The 17,900-nt window shown below is 37.0% G+C and overlaps 2 protein-coding genes, 1 long non-coding RNA gene, 2 other non-coding genes and 1 pseudogene across 5 annotated transcripts; 1 reads left to right on the top strand and 5 right to left on the bottom strand.

Moving 5' to 3' along the window:
• The first annotated feature begins 2,279 nt into the window (after window positions 1–2,279).
• Window positions 2,280–6,201, top strand: LOC113279085 (putative protease Do-like 14). The gene is made up of 11 exons (XM_026527798.1): window positions 2,280–2,407; window positions 2,494–2,620; window positions 3,030–3,143; window positions 3,234–3,416; window positions 3,535–3,662; window positions 3,866–4,077; window positions 4,300–4,381; window positions 4,499–4,641; window positions 4,864–4,984; window positions 5,150–5,242; window positions 5,584–6,201. Exons 1-11 carry the CDS (start codon window positions 2,393–2,395, stop codon window positions 5,698–5,700), a joined length of 1,335 nt encoding a protein of 444 aa, XP_026383583.1. The 5' UTR covers window positions 2,280–2,392; the 3' UTR covers window positions 5,701–6,201.
• A 621-nt stretch (window positions 6,202–6,822) lies between these two features.
• Window positions 6,823–6,949, bottom strand: LOC113345283 (annotated as a pseudogene).
• A 584-nt stretch (window positions 6,950–7,533) lies between these two features.
• On the bottom strand, window positions 7,534–7,695 carry LOC113345260. The gene has a single exon (XR_003358049.1). It is a non-coding gene; the product is annotated as a U1 spliceosomal RNA (small nuclear RNA).
• A 398-nt stretch (window positions 7,696–8,093) lies between these two features.
• On the bottom strand, window positions 8,094–8,291 carry LOC113340959. Its single transcript, XR_003355697.1, has one exon. It is a non-coding gene; the product is annotated as a U2 spliceosomal RNA (small nuclear RNA).
• Window positions 8,292–10,076: 1,785 nt separating this feature from the next.
• Window positions 10,077–11,150, bottom strand: LOC113325811. Its single transcript, XR_003348127.1, has 3 exons — window positions 11,076–11,150; window positions 10,552–10,620; window positions 10,077–10,435 (listed from the first exon to the last, which is right to left on the bottom strand). It is a non-coding gene; the product is annotated as an uncharacterized LOC113325811 (long non-coding RNA).
• Window positions 11,151–11,285: 135 nt separating this feature from the next.
• LOC113347350 (20 kDa chaperonin, chloroplastic-like) lies at window positions 11,286–13,775 on the bottom strand. Its single transcript, XM_026591021.1, has 5 exons — window positions 13,466–13,775; window positions 12,132–12,313; window positions 11,887–12,042; window positions 11,489–11,566; window positions 11,286–11,330 (listed from the first exon to the last, which is right to left on the bottom strand). The coding sequence occupies exons 1-5, from the start codon at window positions 13,773–13,775 to the stop codon at window positions 11,286–11,288; spliced, it is 771 nt and encodes a 256-aa protein (XP_026446806.1).
• Window positions 13,776–17,900: the final 4,125 nt, after the last annotated feature.

Raw genomic sequence — 17,900 nt, 5'->3', positions numbered from 1 at the left:
TGAAGGATCTTTGGGTGGATTGAGAACAATAAGTGTTTAAAATAAGTGTTTGACTTTGACCATGAATTGACTGCAGTTTGGCCAAAATCTTTCCCTCTGTATATGGGCTTCTTCCCACCTAATATCAGGACTCCCAAATGAAACATACGTTCCCTTTAAATATAGTTCACAATATTCATTGAATTCACGGGAATGCATATACTCATTGTCATAGTGTAATAACTCACACGGGTACATCTATATAATTCACAGATTTAACAAATTCCAAATTCTCTGATGGAAGAAAAAAAAAATTCTTACGAAGTAAGGGATAACAACATGCTAAAGAGGACACGAGTATACTAGCAGAAATGAAATTAATGCAACAGTGGTCTGAGAATGAACATTAGTGTTTTTTACATTCTTTTTCCGTTGCACCTTATAAGTATTTTCATACTTTAAGTTGCTCTTAAACTATGAAATTATTTAAAAAATTTTTTAACTAGAATCAAATAGATCTGTAATCAATGAAATTTTTTATAAGTATATTTATTATCTATGAAAATAATATATTATTTTATAACAGTCATTAGTAACTTTAGTTTGTGATTTTTTTTTGACATAGTTCAAATTTATCATGGGCCTTAACGAAAATTTAAATAGAGAAAATCAGATATTATATGTAAGGTACTCCATAATAATAATTATTTAATCTTGATAATAACTTCAATTTTATAATGCATTTTTATTCGAGTGACTGCAAAGTCCATTTACAACAGACATCGCAGGAAGTTCAACTATAGCTTCTCAAAAGGTAAGAGTACTTATAAAGCAGGAAACAAGATTGAACAAAGAAGTGCACTTCCAGTCAACATAATTTTACTCCACGAATATGTAACTAGCTACTACTATTTTTGTGGTTCTTTCGGAGAAAAACCAATCAATAAACAGTAACATTGAGAAAAATTACGTCTAGTTATCCTATGAAAATCATAAAGAAAAAAATTTAGTATCAAAATAAAATAATCATGGAAGATTTTGTGGTTCGATTTTTAGCAATAATTATATGTATGTCTCGAAAAATATACTTTGCCGATCAAACATGTATTACTGCGGTTGCCAAAGACGAAGAAAACATTCCATTGCGTAAATTTGATTTTATCAAATTAGAGAATATTTCATTGCACTATGTAGGTAAATTCTCATTAAGTATCTCTATGTAATTTTTCGATGAGTTCATTCTATTTGAGACAAAGGAATCTTTGAAAATCCAGAGAATGATGATAATTTTTTAAGAATATAATACATCACAATCTCGATGTCGCATGGCGTGAAATGATTAGATGATGAACAAAAAGAGGCAAGAGTATATAAAATCCAATAGCATAAGCTCCAAAATTTTAAAAATTATTAAAAACTGGAGAAAACTAAACTCACGTAACTTTTAATTAGTTAGTTTGTGAAGCAATAGAAGCCCGTAAGTTGTGAAGATGTTGAAATGCAAGCTCACGGTTTGTAATCAGTTTTTTCTATTGAATTGAATTTTTATAAATGTTTTATTAATTTTTAGGGTCACGAGTTAGTTGAATTTTCGTTAATTTCTTAAATTTTCTTAAGCGAGACACTGACCCGTGCGTAGCACGGGTGACCAGCTAGTATCTCTTAGAAATATAGTTAATACTCCTTCCGTCCTAGTTTACTTGCCAAAATTGAATATTTTTTTTAGCAAAAGTGTACCAAAAAATTACTATATTTTCCACCAAAATTTTCTAATTATTAAGAAAGAAATAAAAACTAATATAGTAAACAAGTAATTTGGAAGATTGATGACGTATGTGGAAGTAATTTGAATTTGTTTCAAATTTTTGAAAAATGCTATTTTGACAAGTAAACTAGGATGGAGGGAGTAATATATATATATTTTGTAGTTTGAACCTTTTAGAAGTTCGATTTTTCAAGCCCCTAAACAAATTAGCGAATATTGGGCTGATACTATAGCGAAATATGTTATACGTAATAGTATTACTACAAATCTGATAACTACTCTCCAATTTCTCTTATCTTAATAGGATTTCCAATTTATGGATTTTGATTTTTAATATATGCCAAAAGAAAAATGAAAACGAACCTCCTTGGAAGCGGACTAATACTGACGGACCAAAGGTGAACCAATGCTTAAAATACCATCAACCGTTTAAATGCGTTGGTTCGCATTTGGTTACCTTTGTTAATCCACACTCAAACAGGATCAAGGGGGCAGTACCAATTACCTATCCCGCGGCCCATGGACCAAATGGTGTCCGACTCCTAACTTGGACCCTTCTCTACTTTTTTCTTCTAAAAACGATTGGAGATCATTTTTAATGAGGTTTTGGTGGGGTTTTCGGGAATTCAGTATACGGCGACCTTCGTGATGAAACATTTACTGGTAATTAAAACCCTAACTCTTCCGTATTTGAAATTCAATTTATCTTCAAGAGGTTCTCCTGATTAATTTCGATTAAAACTTCGCAGAAACGACTATTTCAAGTCTCACAAAGTGATTTCCGTAGACCTAATGGTCGGAATTCTGTTCTACGGATAGTAGCGTTAGCAGCTGGAGCTAGTCTTATAGGGTTTCACAATGGCCGTGGAGATTTTAGTAAGTGTCTTCATATCCAAATTTATATTTTATGTACTGGAATTGGTTTTACATTGATCAATTTAACCATAAACCAACACCATCCTACCACCACCAGAGGCGGAGCTAGGACATGCACTAGTTAGAAAGTGAAAACAAATTCCAGGTTCTATGTTTCATGCTGGATGCGCCTCTGGCCAACCGCTGCCACGGCAACACCTGCCATAAATCTATGTATATGGTATTGGTGTTTGTGCTGGCGTTTGTTGATGGCATCTGGCTGCTGGTGGTGGTGGTGGCCAAGTGATGTTGTTGGCGGGATTTTTGTGGTGTTGCTGTTGGTGGTGGAATGGTGATGGAGATTTCCGTAAGTCCCACTAAAGTAAAAGAATGATATCTAAATGGATTGGTATACACTCTTATGTTACAGAAACAAGAATATCAGCATCAATCTCTCCACAATTTTCATTTGCATGGCTAACAAGAGAAGAATTATTACCTCTTGGAGGAGAAACTGCACTTGATAAAACTTCTTGGAAATCAGGTATTCAGGTTTAGTAATGTAGTTTGCTCGGTTTTAATCTACTTTTATTAAAAATTTGACTAGATTCCTGTTTTATATTTGTAAAAATAGGGAATAGTTTTTCACGAATTAGTTCTGCCTGGTCTAAGGGATTACCTGATATAAAGAAGGAAATGTCTGGTGAAGATGGAAAGGATGGTAGAGAAGGTTGTCATGGATGTTTAGGTAGAGACTCTATTGCTTCAGCAGCTGCTTTAGTTGGTCCTGCTGTTGTCAATATATCTGTGTCACAAGGTCAGTATGTTCGGCTTACTATTGTGCAGATTACTTATCTTTGTTGTTGATTGACAAAGCTAGCTTTAGACGTTGTAGGGTAGATTTTGATTTTTTGGGTATCTCTACGTTTTTCAAGGTTATCGAGGAATGACGTTGGGGAAGAGTATAGGATCAGGAACTCTTATTGATTCTGATGGTACAATCTTAACTTGTACTCATGTTGTGGTAGACTTTCAAAGCACGAAAAAAGTCTCTAAAGGAAAGGTTCGCTTTGATGGCCATTAGCATTTATTTGAGTTCAACTTAAGGTGTATAGATGTAGTCTTTTCGCTGATTGCTTGCATGCTTTACATTAATCTAGGATCGGTTCCTCTGTTCTTTTTGTGCCCGTATGATAATATGTCTGAACCTCGTATTCAGATTATGTTTTTGGTTCTCTTGATTGTTTTCTACTTTATGTACCACAGGTTGATGTTACCTTGCAAGATGGTCGAACATTTGAGGGCACCGTTGTGAATGCTGATCTTCATTCGGACATTGCCGTAGTTAAAATCAATTCTAAAACTCCTTTACCATCAGCAAAGCTCGGTTCATCAATTAAGATGCGTCCAGGGGATTGGGTGGTAGCAATGGGCTGCCCTCTCTCTTTACAAAATACTGTTACTGCTGGTATTGTGAGGTACAGTATAAAATTCTTGAAAAAGTGATTAGGCATATCTCGTTATGACCATTTGCTTTCCCTATATATTTTTACACTCGTCTTGCTGGTTTCCACTTGGTATCTGGTGAGCTGGTATACAAACGCTTAGATATCTTAGGTGAATTACCAAATTTGAAGCAATCCATGTTGAATAGTGCCATCTGATCTTACTTCTGGTTTTCTCATTATCTTTTTGTTTAGTTGTGTTGATCGTAAAAGTAGTGATCTGGGTCTTGGAGGGATACGGAGAGAGTATTTACAGACTGATTGTGCAATTAATCAGGTATAAAGCTCTTATACCTTGACAATTCTTCCTCCTTTAACCTTTGTAATATGTGATTGTATCATCTTAGAATTTTTATTTAATACCGTATGGTTCCATGCACTTATTCTTTTATAGGGAAACTCTGGCGGACCACTCGTCAATCTTGACGGAGAAGTTGTTGGGGTCAATATTATGAAGGTATTTGCTGCTGATGGTTTGAGCTTTGCTGTGCCAATCGATGCCGTCTCTAAAATTATAGAGCACTTCAAGAAAAATGGGTATTTTTCTTCCCGACTTTATCATCGTACCCTTTTCAACAGTTTGGGATAACAAAAGAAGTTCTAAATTCTCATATGTTAGGACGATTTCTCAATCTTTATCATTAACTCTGTCGGAATGGATATAATCCATTGCAGGGGATCAACCTAATGAAGGAGTTGAGTTATAACATGGCTATGAGGTTTGTCTAATATTTAATATTGTATTCTAATATTATGTAGGAGAGTTGTCCGGCCTTGGCTTGGGTTGAAAATGCTTGATTTGAATGATATGATTGTAGCTCAGCTCAAGGAAAGAGATATTTCGTTTCCAAATGTTAGCAAGGGTGTGCTTGTACCTATGGTGGGTTTTATTTCTCTCTTTTCTTTTTTCGTTGTTCTTCCATTTCTTTCTTTGGAATCGAAATGCATTTTGCAAAGGCCCATTAAACGTTTCACCGTCTTTCTACAAAGGAAGCGTGATGGTCCACCTTCTTAATCTGACTTGAGATTTTTAACATCCAACCAGGTAACACCAGGTTCTCCTGGTGACCGTGCTGGATTTTTCCCTGGTGATATTGTTATTGAGTTCAATGGCATCCCTGTTGCAAGCATCACAGAGGTATGTCTGCTAGTCGATATATTTTTTTGTCAAAGGTGCTTCCTCTGATTAGCCACATCTAGAATCAAGCATCCATCCTCTCACAAGAAAGTTAGGGTGTGTATCCTACATGAATCTGCATTTGACACCACAAATGTGCATAGTATTGCCCAGTCTTTTAGTTTACCACATGATATACCTCCATATAGTTCGTTAGTTATTCAACATGGGAGCCACATCACCATTTCACGAGTATTCAGGATGTTTCTGTTAGTTTTGGAAGGTGAAGTCTGCTTTATAAAAAGAATATCAGAGAGAGAGATGTTTGTAGTTTATGACTGTTTTAGAATTTCATTCTGCAGATTATCGATGCTATGGGAGACAAGGTCGGAAAGCCCTTGAAAGTGGTTGTAAAGAGAGGGAACAATAAGGTAGTGAATTTGACTGTGGTTCCTGAGGAGGCTAATCCGGACTCTTAGTATTAACCTTTTCTGTATTTACTTGTTTTCTGAAGACGCCTGTCAGCCAACAGTCCTTTTAGTATTTAATGTGTTATGCCCTTGGGTCATTGTATATATGTTAGTGATGTAACCGTTAATGGCTTATGATTCTGGGACCAAAACTTTGGTAGGAAGTTACTACAGTAGAACCTCTATAAGAGGAAATTGGTATCAAACAGTCGAGAAGATCAATTTCGGGAACACAATTTCACTCGGTTCTTTTTCGTTTTTCTTTTTGCGCCAACAACTGTCTAGTACAGTGGTTATGGCACCCATTTCGTCCATAGTACGGGCGGAAGGTTTCCTCCGTAGATAGAAGATCTCCCATTTTAACCAATTTCCACTTTGGATAGTCTAGCTTGCTAGGTCCGCTCAGAGGGTGGGCTTAGCTGTGTTGTATCAGGTTTTTTTTCTTTTTTTGGTAAACTGTGTATATTTACTTTTGGTACACTGGCAACTACAGCAGGGGCATTATAAAGATTTTTGTTGGCCTGATATCTTAGCACCTCTGTGTAGAAAGTACTTCTGAGCATGGCCAATAGAGTTCAGGTTCTCGACAACACTGCGAGTCTCGAGATGCTCCTCCATTTGCCTTTGTTGATTTTTTCAAATCCCCAGATAAATTTCCTTAGGAATCACAAAAATCAATTATCAATTACAAAAACAACTACACAAACTCGATTATGTAGTATTAATTCCTTGTGATCTTCTTGGGTTCAAGGAACCCCTATTTTTCTTTATGTTGCTGTTTTCATTGTTGTCCGAATCGATCCAGTCTGAGTTGTCAACGATGCAATAAGCAGATTGGCATAGTGCCAAGGTGCACATGCGGTGAACCTTAAGTCAAAGATCCAGCAGGTGTTGCAACACTTCTCTTGATGGCCGAGATGTTTACAAGCTAAAATCATGTTATCATCTTAAAAACATGAGCACCAGGAGAGGCGCTTTGTGAACAGAAAATATGAACAATAACTAGAGGAGGATCAATCAGCAACGGAGAACATGGACTAAGGATGTTCGCTCCTCCTCATCAGCAGTTGGACAACCACAATCAGTATTTGAAACTTTGGGTTTGTGAACATTGGCAGGGGCCGCGCGGACGCATTATGACGTAGACTCTCCCTCAATGGGGAGATCTTAGGCAAGCACCCTTCCAAAGTGCAATGGAAGTAACCAACCTAGGCCATGATCCTTCTTGATCAATCATAGACCCCGTCCAGGTAAGTATGTTTCCTAGTCACATTTCAAGCTTCTCTTATAGGATCTTTTTCGTTATCTGTTTTCCTGACTAACCAATGCGGGACTATTATTATCTTTTTTCTGGTGAACATATTACCATTCTCACAAGCAACCCTTTGGATTCACAGACAGATTAATGTCTAAGGTTTCAGAAACTAGATGAGTTCTTTGCTTCATATAAGTCAGATACTGAAGAGTTGATGCATCTTTACTGACGGGAAAGAATGAATCACTCCGCTTCCAGACACTGCAAGAGAGTAGAGAAAAAGAAGCAACAATGTCTAGCGTTTCCAGAAGATCTCTATCTTCAAATCCTTTTAGGGCTACCAGTGAAATCCACATTTGTATGCAAGTGTGTTTGCAAAAAGTGGTTAGATATAATTTGTAATCCTCTGTTTTTTAATATGCATCTTGATATGAGTATCCAAAAGAAGAACTATAACGCTCTAGACGCAAGCACCACAAAACAGAAGATATCAACAAGAGAAAGAGGGTAGATGCACCTCCTTCATCAGCAGCAATGATAAAAACCTTCTTAGCGAACTTTGGTAAAATTTGGGCTTGTAAACATTGGCAGGGGCCGCGCGGACGCGTTCCCCCTCAGGAATAAATTATGACGTAGACTCTCCCTCAACGGGGAGATCTTAGGCGAGCGCCCTTCCAAAGTGCAATGGAAGTCACTAACCTAGGCCATGGTCCTTCTTGATAAACCATTGACCCCGTCCAGGTAAGTATGATTTCCGGTTGCATTTCAAGATTCTCTTATAGGATCTTTTTCGTTATCTGTTTTCCTGACTAACCAAGGTGGGACTACTATTACCCTTTCTTCTTTGCGGCACTGCGCCCAAACTGCAGTATGTGTGTGTTGATTCCTTTTGAACTGGAAACTATGAGTTACTACTGTATAACCGTGATGGTTTATACAAATACAGTAACTTGAATAGATTCCAATTTACAAAATTCCTGTTGGCTAGTTGATGTCGAACAAAGAGGAAGAAGTCACTGAGAACGGGATATCCGCAGGTAATCCTTGAAAGAATTGGTGAGGAAACAAGGGCACTCATTAGATGTGGCTGTAAGGGCACTCACCAAGAATTAGCTGAAACTGATCAAAATGTTTTTCTTAGTTTTGGTGGGGGTGTGCCAGGCCTTTGCAGTAGTGCAACGTAAAGGCGACACTCGAGAACCCCAGCAGCAAGCTACTGTGATGGGAACTCCCCCATGAAAAAAATTAATTTAATATCGTGTGAGCCGATGGCTCACATATCAGATATTAAACTGATAAGAACAGATACTACACTTGATCTTAGCCAAAAGGCCGAGAAAGGTATGCTTCTTCTAGTAGTCGACTTCTCTTTTTATACCGTCTTGTTTCAATTCCTCTGCTCTAGACTAGTCTGTATGGGACTATATTATAAGCTCACCCTGTCGTATAACTGGGACATATCTGAACTGAGGCGAGTCCTTGGGCACTGTATGGGTACGAGTTTAGAGTAGAATTGGAATTCTGTGCAGGTGGGTGCCGTTTAACAAACATACAAAGCTCAGAAGGTTTTCTACTTTACACAAATATGAACGATTACTGATTTAATTACTAGGGAATATTACTGAGATCGAATCATCGATTGGTATTCAAAGTTCCGAGTCCCAGTAAACAGGACCCCATATATCAATGATTCCCTATCCACCTACATCCTCAACTTGCACGCTAGTTCTTTTTTCCAGCCAGTTATCACGACACCTGGTGTTGGCATTTTGGCAGCATGCTCCCCATTAGCAGGAATCTGTTAAATGTATTACATTGCTCTAGGTATATCCATGGCCTTTCTACACATTCCGGGGTCGCGGCTTTGATAAAAAAAGCAATAGATCCAACATTGCTTATTGTTTTTATAGCTATTGTGATGCATAGTACTTGGAGACCAGCAGTAAAAGATCCAATTAGTTCTCCCATGACAACATTCGACTTATAAATCTGGACGCATAAATTCTCAAGCAGCACTAGATCCTATCTATGACTTCAGCTCCAACAACGTAATCAACTTCATATGTTCTTGTGGTATGCCACCCTTGCACCAATCTGGAATCTCACTACAAAACCAACCACTTGCAAGAACCCACCAACTGCCACTTAAAATCTCGATTAACCTTCAATTGGTGTGGCGAACAGCGTCATATTATTGCCATGGCTCAACATTTTATACTTTATACACCCTCTGCTGAGTATCTGGCAGGTGTCAGAGTCATGGGGAAACCAAATAGCTTTTTGTTTCCGCGACTAGTAATGAAAGCTTTTTGTTTGGTTCTATAATTTGGAGCAATGTTAGATCTAATGAACTTAAGAAGTTCCCTTTGGATTTCAGTCTAGTATAAGTTGCTAGAACTGACTTTATAATACCCCAATATTCCGTAGTGGTTGGCCGAATGAAATATAAGTAAAGTAATGGTTTGTCTTTTCGTAACATCGAGGCTTTTTCAGCATCATTGACTCCAAAATCCAAAATTGGCAGAAAACTCTACAGTTAAGAGTTCTCGGACGGGAGGAATGCAGGGATGAGTGACCATCCGGAAAGCTGCTGTTGGGTGACCGCAGCGATGCTCGTTAAAAATCTCACACTGCCGGATAACCGCAGTGGCTAAATGGGAACAATAGGCATATGTTGCTGATAAATTGCCGGCCTTGTAGTCATTGCAGTGCTCCTGGGTCTTGTGATACCAGGGCCTATGGCCAAAAAAACATCTTAGCTAAATATTCTAGATCATTTAAACTGGTAGTATCATTTAAATTGGTAGTAATACACTCACTACAAGAAAACTTGGTTTGAGCAACCAAAATCTTAGCAAGAGCCCAAAATTTTGGTCGCTTAAACAGTCAAGCAACCAAAATTCCGACTACCATAGGTTGTAGCGGTTGCTAACCTGTTACCGCTACTTCTTAGCTACCAAATAATGTTTTTGGTTGTTCAAGTACTTTTTCCAAGTTCTGTATAGCGAGTGTCATAGTAGGTTAGTAGCTATTTACGTCAAGCGACCACAGACTAGCAAGTCAAAATAAACTTTGGTCGGTCAAACCTGTCTCAGCAACCAAGTTTAGAATCACCAAATCAGAAGATATCACGAGCATGTAGCTAGCTTAGCTCATTGGTTGGACAGTTTACTAATCATCCTGCATGAGGGTTCGAAAAAAACAATGAATTTAATCCAATAGATATACACCCGATCGTAATTCAAATTCTCCCCTAAACAATTGTTTGTGTCAAGTTACACTTAATCCAACTTACAGCTGAATTCAATCGACACTTATGTTCAAAATCCGAGAAACACTAATAAAAACTCAAAATTCACACTAGTACAAGTCATTTATTCTATCACTCAACACACTGCCATATTTGTGTAGATAATGACTTGATTGCAAGCATTATTTCTTCTCCCCACTTTCTTCTCCTCCAACAGCTTTTTGTAGCTCCATTTGAAACTGCTCATATTAATGCAAAACAGAACGACAAGGGTCATTACGCATACATCAAGTTAAAATATGAAAACACAACAGATAACAGAAGCAGAAATAAGAACTAGGAGAGAGTGACACACCTCAAGTTGGTCGGAAGGCTTTTTTTAAGCTCTCGCTGCAATTGAATTACTTCTGATTCAGGTCCAGACCTTTAAGCAGAAATGAATACTAGTTATGCCTTGTGAGTATATACAGATTATGCAAGATGGTGACTATAGCAAGATTCGTAAAATGGGTATGCGCATATACTAGTGACAAGCAAGGTGCTGAGAAGACCGCAGGTTTTGCCAATCAAGAAAGAAAATAAAAAGAAAAAGAAATGTCGGTCTGCAGAAATGATCTAGCAGAACCAATCTTCGAACTTTTGTAAAGACCCGACATTAGATTCATGGTTTACGGCAACTAGGTGAATACAGAACACTTATGATTGAACTCCTTGTCTTGTTAAATAGGTTTTATTTCAAAGATGAATCAATATGAGTATTTACCCTGAACTGAAGTTACACATGTTCTTATGAGTTCCCCGTTAGTCACCAAATTGATATTCCTGAATAACTAACCAAACAATCATTATGCAAGGTTAAAAGAGATATGCATGACTTACTTCTTTGATGGCTTGATTTGTTTTTCAGGTGTTGCATTCGTGTTTGTAAACTCTGAAACGAAGGACCTTTTATCTGCAGAATTATAAGAAAACAGTGACTACTCATGATGGACAAACTATGATAAAAAAAACATAGAGGGGAATTGCCTAAGTAAATGTCAAGATAGGTGTAAAATTATCATGGCATTGCTTCAAATGGCACAGGTCACATCAGCTTACATAGTACATGTACAAAGAAAGGACAAACTGATATACCTATATAAGAATTTGTACAATTCAATTGTATACTCTGAAGCACTCTAAATGGACATTTGTACACAGCTCAAAGGTAGGACTTACATGGATATTGACTGAGATGAACCTAGCAGGTAATGCATGTGTAACTCAAACCCGTAAAACAGAAGTTTTCTTACCGTTCCAATGGAGGGCTTCTCCTTGCTATCCTCTGTTAGAAGTAACCCACCAGCAGTTTCCTTCTCGGCCTCCTCAACCTGAACACGATTATGTGTAAGAACCACTATTAAATAGGCAATCACTCAAATATGTAATCACAAATTATACTACAACCAAAATAATGCAACGAGTAACAACCCCAATCTAAAATATTTCCTTCTTAGGTAAAAGAAACCATGTTGACATGAACCCAATACTACTATGGTGCCTCATAGTGCAAGATCCAACCCTCCCCTGTAAAATTTACGTGCAGTTGTTTTTCCAATTTATTACTCTCCCAAGCCATTGTTTACTTATATCGACACCTTAAATTTCTCTAGATTTATGAAGAATCTGACTATGTAAAGTGGGAACAGACGTTAATTAACACGCGTTCGCTCAGGGGATTAAAATCCTTGACATCTTCGGTCTCGAGAATACCAAGAATGCCATCGTCATTCAATAAAAGATGGCTTACTCCATTCAAGTCCACTTCAGTTCCGGCATATTTGGAGTAAATGATTTGAGCACCAGTCTACCAACAAATCATCTTACAATTGTTAATGTCAATTCAAAACCATAGACACACAGAAGATAAATACCCTTAGCTGAGTTAATCATTACCTTCACACTAACATCGACTTGGGCCTTTCCGACGGTCTTACCCTTCTCAATAGCAAGGAGCTCACTTCCTTGTGGCTTAGTCTGAGCGGTAGAAGGCGACTGAATACCACCTGTGGTCTTCTGCTCTGCTGTCTTGGTTACAACAAGCACCCTGTCTCCCAAGGGCTTGTGTCTCCCAACGGCTTGAGGGCAGTGTACAGTAAAAAAAAATAGAGCAAGGTCAATTATAATAAAAAGATTCCAACTAGCAACAAGTGAGTAAAGGTAGGATCCATGAAAAAACAGTTGACAGTCATGGTACTTCATTATCACATACAAATGAAGATGAACCAACAACTGAATCCAATGGATTCGCATAGAAATGATATAGTTCACAAATGTTATCCCATACCTAAACAGGCTTCAAATAAACACACTGAGCAAAAAAATCTACCAAAGCATAATGCCTAATGATGAGCATAAGAATGAGCCTTTTCTTTCACAAACCCTCTAATATCTCAATTATGACTCAAACAACATAAAACGCTTGTCACTTGTCAGCATAATGGTTGGAATCACAATCATCCTTTACTTTGACAAACTCTCTCGTATTGCAACAGAAAGCAAATCAGACTACTGTTACCCACATGGCTGCCCGACTGGAACAACATAAATCACATATTTGTTAAATAAAAATATCTTCTAATCAGAACCCAAAGCAGCGATTCATAAGACAATGACTAAGCAATCACAACCGAAAAAGCAATACCCAAACGATTAAAATTCACAGGGATTTTAATTTGGGTAGTAACAAATTTGTAATACACGGAAAGCCCAATTTGTTAAGCTCAACTCCATCACTACCCACTTCTAAAAATCTCAAATTTCCCCTATTACATGAACACACAATTCTAAAAACTCAACCCACATTTCAATTGAATGAAATCCCACTTTGAAGAAAATCAATTTTGTTCCTTAATTCAATGAAAGTCTATCTAAGAAAAGTAAAATAAACGAAGAAAACATCTAATAGAGAAAGATACAAGCCTGTATAAAAACTAAATAAAACGAGCACGCCCAAAGAGATTTAAGTAAACAGATGAAATATCTAGCTTACTAAATCTTGATAAATTCTTGGTAAAAGAAACAATTTTCACTGAAAAAAATTGAATCAATCAATTGTCAACAGTAACCGGACAAAATCGAAGTAATAAATTGATTAAAACCCCAAAATTAAATGAACCGCTCAAGAAATCCAAAAATCAAACAAATCCCATACTGATAAAACCCTGGATCTGAACAATATATAGCATCAAAACTTTCTCAAGGGAATAAAAAGAGAAATCATAACAAACCTAAAACTGTAACGGCCGCGTCATTCCCTTTCAATTTCTGAGAGAGAAACGAGGGATTCGAGTTCCTTTCAAACTGTGAACTAGAGATGTTACGGATTTGAGGTTTAATTCCGGAAACAAGTTTTACTTTTTGTTTTACTTCATAAGATATGTGATGGATCGGATTTTTTTTTACAGAAATTGAGACACAGAAAGAAAGAAAGAAAGAAAGAAAGAAAGAAAGGTGAGATAGAAGCTGTGAAAAGGTTCCAAATGAGAGAGAAGGAGAGAGTTTCTGCCTCAGGGTTTCAATTCTAGATTTACCAAACATGAATTTTAGATTCCACCCAAAAAAAGCGCCAACATTCCCGCCAATTCGTTTACCCTAAGATGTTATCGCGCCACATAAGAGCTGTAGTTTTGGCACTGTTGGATAAGGTAGTAATCCGAATCCATGCTTGTGTTTTGCGTTTATAGCCATACGATTAAAGATCCTTGTTTCCTATTGGCTAAATATATATCATTCGGATCATATCTGGTAGCTTTGGTGTTTTCAATTGGCTAGATATGCATCATGAGGATCATAATTGGTATCTCTAGTGTGGGAAGAATTTTGCGTGATTTGCATCGGTAATTGATCTCTAAATTACAGTACTAAGTATAAAAAAATAACAAGAAATTGATTAAAGTTAAGGTAAGTTGAGTAGCAAAATGTTGGTGGATAATGCAATTAAGAGAGTTTATGACAGAAGGGGAAACCGATAAAATTCATAATTTATTGTAAGTTGAAAATACTTTGTTAGAATTTTAGAATTTCTTTCATTATCGGTTCATTCTCTAAATACAAATTCTCATCACGGAAGGATTCCCCCTTTTTGGTCCAAATTGCCAGGAGACTGATTTCACGGTGAGGGGCCGACGAAGAATCCAAGTTGAAGGGTTATTGCAAAACAATACTTTTGAATAACATGTGAGCGAGGTTAACGGACATTCGTCTTGAATTGACGGATAACCGTATGAACCAGTTGAGTTCAATTAAAATTGAGTGAGGTTGAGTAATAGTAACAAAATTGATAGATCACAAATGAAATTTACCAAGGTCGATGGACATTCCGCTAAAAACAAGGTTGGCAGAAAATAAGTGAAACTAAGGGAAACCAATTGAAATTTAGTTTGGATCAATAGGTAACCACACAACCCTTGGAATCCAGGAGAAATCGAGCAAAGTCGAGCAATATGGGATAAGACCGTGATCGATAGATAACGGGTGAAATTGACTAAGGTCGATGAAAATACATTCAATTAAAATAATATATACTAGAGAAACCAAAGTAATCTGAGGGAAATTGAGTGAGACTGACCGACATTGAGTAAGAGTGATGAATTAGAAATGATTCTAAATGAAGGACCAATGAAATAGAGCTGCATAAGAACCGACCCGCCAAGCCGAACCCGATATAATTGCGGTTTTTAAGTCAAAATCTTCGTAAGAACGATGAATCCACCATTTACAAGTAAGATTCCATCAAAATATTCTCTGGAACCTTGAACAAATCCTTTTCCGACGACTTCGAGAACGAAAGTGGATCCGAGTTCGAAACCTGGCCGGGAGTGGACTACTATAAGTCAGAGACTTCATAAGAACGATGAATCTACCCATTTACAAGTAAGATTCCATCGAAATATTCTCTGAAACCTTAGGCAAACCCTTTTCTGGCGTCTTCGAGAAAGAAAGTGGCTCCGAGTTCGAAACCTGGGCGGGAGTGGACTACTATAAGTCAGAAACTTCGTAAGAATGATGAATAAACCCATTTACAAGTAAGATTCCGTCGAAATATTCTCTGAAACATTAAACAAATCATATTCCGGCGACTTCGAGAACGAAAGTGGCTCCGAGTTCGAAACCTAGCCGGGAGTGGACTACTATAAGCCAGAGACTTCGTAAGAACGATGAATCTACCCATTTACAAGTAAGATTTCATCAAAATATTCTTTGAAACCTTAGAAAAACCCTTTTCTGGCGATTTCAAGAAAGAAAGTGGTTCCGAGTTCGAAACCTGGACGGTAGTGGACTAATATAAGTCAGAAACTTCGTAAGAACGATGAATCCACCTATTTACAAGTAAGACTCAATCAAAATATTCTCTGAAACCTTAGACGAATCCTTTTACGGAGACTTCGAGAACGAAAGTGGCTCCGAGTTCGAAACCTAGCTGGGAGTGGACTACTATAAGTCAGAGACTTCATAAGAACGATGAATCCACCCATTTACAAGTAAGATTCCATCGAAATATTCTCTGAAACCTTAAACAAACCCATTTCTGTCGACTTCGAGAATGAAAGTGGCTCCAAGCTCGAAACCTGGCCGGAAGTGGACTACTATTAATATGAATTCATTGAAATGAGAACCCTAAAATTAATATGAATTCAATTAAAATTGAAGAAATTGGACCCGCGAATAATCTAGATTTGACAAAATATGATATTCAATCAAATATGATTTCTTCTTTCACCGATTCAATCTCAGAACCCCTTTCAAATTTTCATTCAACATCTAACCTAGCCATAAGAATCATATCTCTCCATCCCTGAACATCGAATCAATAACAGAAAATTCGTTATCTCTTCCATCTCTGATTAAAGTTTCTTAATCATGGGTTCGATTTGTGGAATTGGTGTTGCTGCTGCTAGAAATCAAGATGGATGGTGAATTACAGTTAGGGTTTGAACAAGAAATTGGAGATGAAGATTTTAACTGAACTGTTGATGAAATTGATTACAGAAAAGAAGGAATTGAAATCAAGATGGATGGTGAATTACAGTTAAACCCCATCATTTCTAATGTTTATAATTTTGTTTTCGTCAGGCCATACGAACACTGAAGTTCGGTCTTACAAAGATCTTGAAAGTAAAATGCTTAAGAAACTAAAGAAATCAATATTTTTAGGGATTTTTTATCTCTGATTGTGCGGATTTTTATGGGATCCCATATTATGAAAATGTAGTTTCAGATGTAATTAGGATTTTAGAGGGGTTTTTTGTTTGGTAATACTTGTCTGAGGCTTTAAGCATCTCATTTTGATTGTTTGATAAACATTTTGTTCCATGCTTATTATGTGTTTGTTAATATTCCTCTGAGAAATAATTATTTTGAAGTGATTTATAGTGTGATTCATTCAGTAACTTGAAGGAAGTTCTTTGATAATATAGTTGGATTATAGTAGCCTTTGATAATATGGTTGATTATAGTAGGTCTTTCTCTGTATTGTTAGCATGGGAGATGAGGGTAAAGTTGTTAAAGTTTTGGTGAATTGAATATGGTTTAGTCTTTCATTCGTAGTCACTTATTCATTTTTTTTTCTTTCATTGTGTTTACATTGGGATGAGCTAGAACGGGATTATCACAAAGTATTGGCGAGGTGATCCCTTGCACTATTCTCTGCCAGGTAGAAGTGTTATTGCAATTCTGGCGAGTTGAAATTTAAGTCACTTGACTTCTTACATTTTCTCAATTACCTTGTGTTGGTTTGCTAATTTATGCAAGTGGTTAATTGCAGGAACAGGGCAAATTAGTTCTATTTGGTAATACTTGCAAGACGATGTTCGAATCAATCATATTTTTGTTTGTCATGCACCCATTTGATGTTGGAGATCGATGTGAAATTGATGGAGTTCAGGTAATTTTTTTTTACCGAGTATTATCTTTCTTTTTTGGAAATGGCCTTGTTGAATGTTTTCTCAAGAAACTCGTTTTCATTGAAATTTCAGATGGTAGTTGAGGAGATGAATATTCTGACCACTGTGTTTCTAAGGTTCGACAATCAAAAGCTAATCTATATGTAGGTAGGACATTTGTGTCCACCTTCATTACATTTTTGGATCATACTAGGTGGTTAAAACTACCTACAATGAACCCCATTTGCTAAAATATCTGCACAAGCATTTCCCTATTTGTGGATATATGATTCGTACTGTTCAGTTGATTGATAGTTGCATTTTCTGTAGGAATTGATGCAGAGGTCAAGGACATGTTATCCATTATGTTCAGTTGATGATGTGAGCTCCCAAGATTTTGAAGCGAGTTACCAGCCAAAGATTGATTTCTTGAAAGCGTTTGCAATCGTTGGAGCAGCTGCGGCTGGGGCTGTGGCAATTAATCACTCATGGGTTACTGCCAATCAAGTCCATCCCCATGTTTTGTTTGCCTGAATCGTCATTTAAATTGTGCTTTCTTTGATTGCTTATGAGTAGAACCATTGCATATAGCCATATAGGTTAAGTTTCTCTTTAACACTGTTCGTTGTTTATCTCCATTGAAGTGCCTAGACATGCAAAAGAACTTGCTGACACTGGTTTAACTGGAAGTTGTATCATGGTACAGGACATAGCCATGTCATTGGTATTCGGATTAGGATATGCAGGGATTATCTTTGAGGAATCTTTAGCATTCAATAAA

Source organism: Papaver somniferum, chromosome 1 (genome assembly GCF_003573695.1).
Source record: "Papaver somniferum cultivar HN1 chromosome 1, ASM357369v1, whole genome shotgun sequence".
Classification (NCBI taxonomy): Eukaryota; Viridiplantae; Streptophyta; class Magnoliopsida; order Ranunculales; family Papaveraceae; genus Papaver; species Papaver somniferum.
The sequence above is the reverse complement of the archived record's forward strand: the minus strand, read 5'-3'. Positions and strand labels throughout refer to the sequence as shown.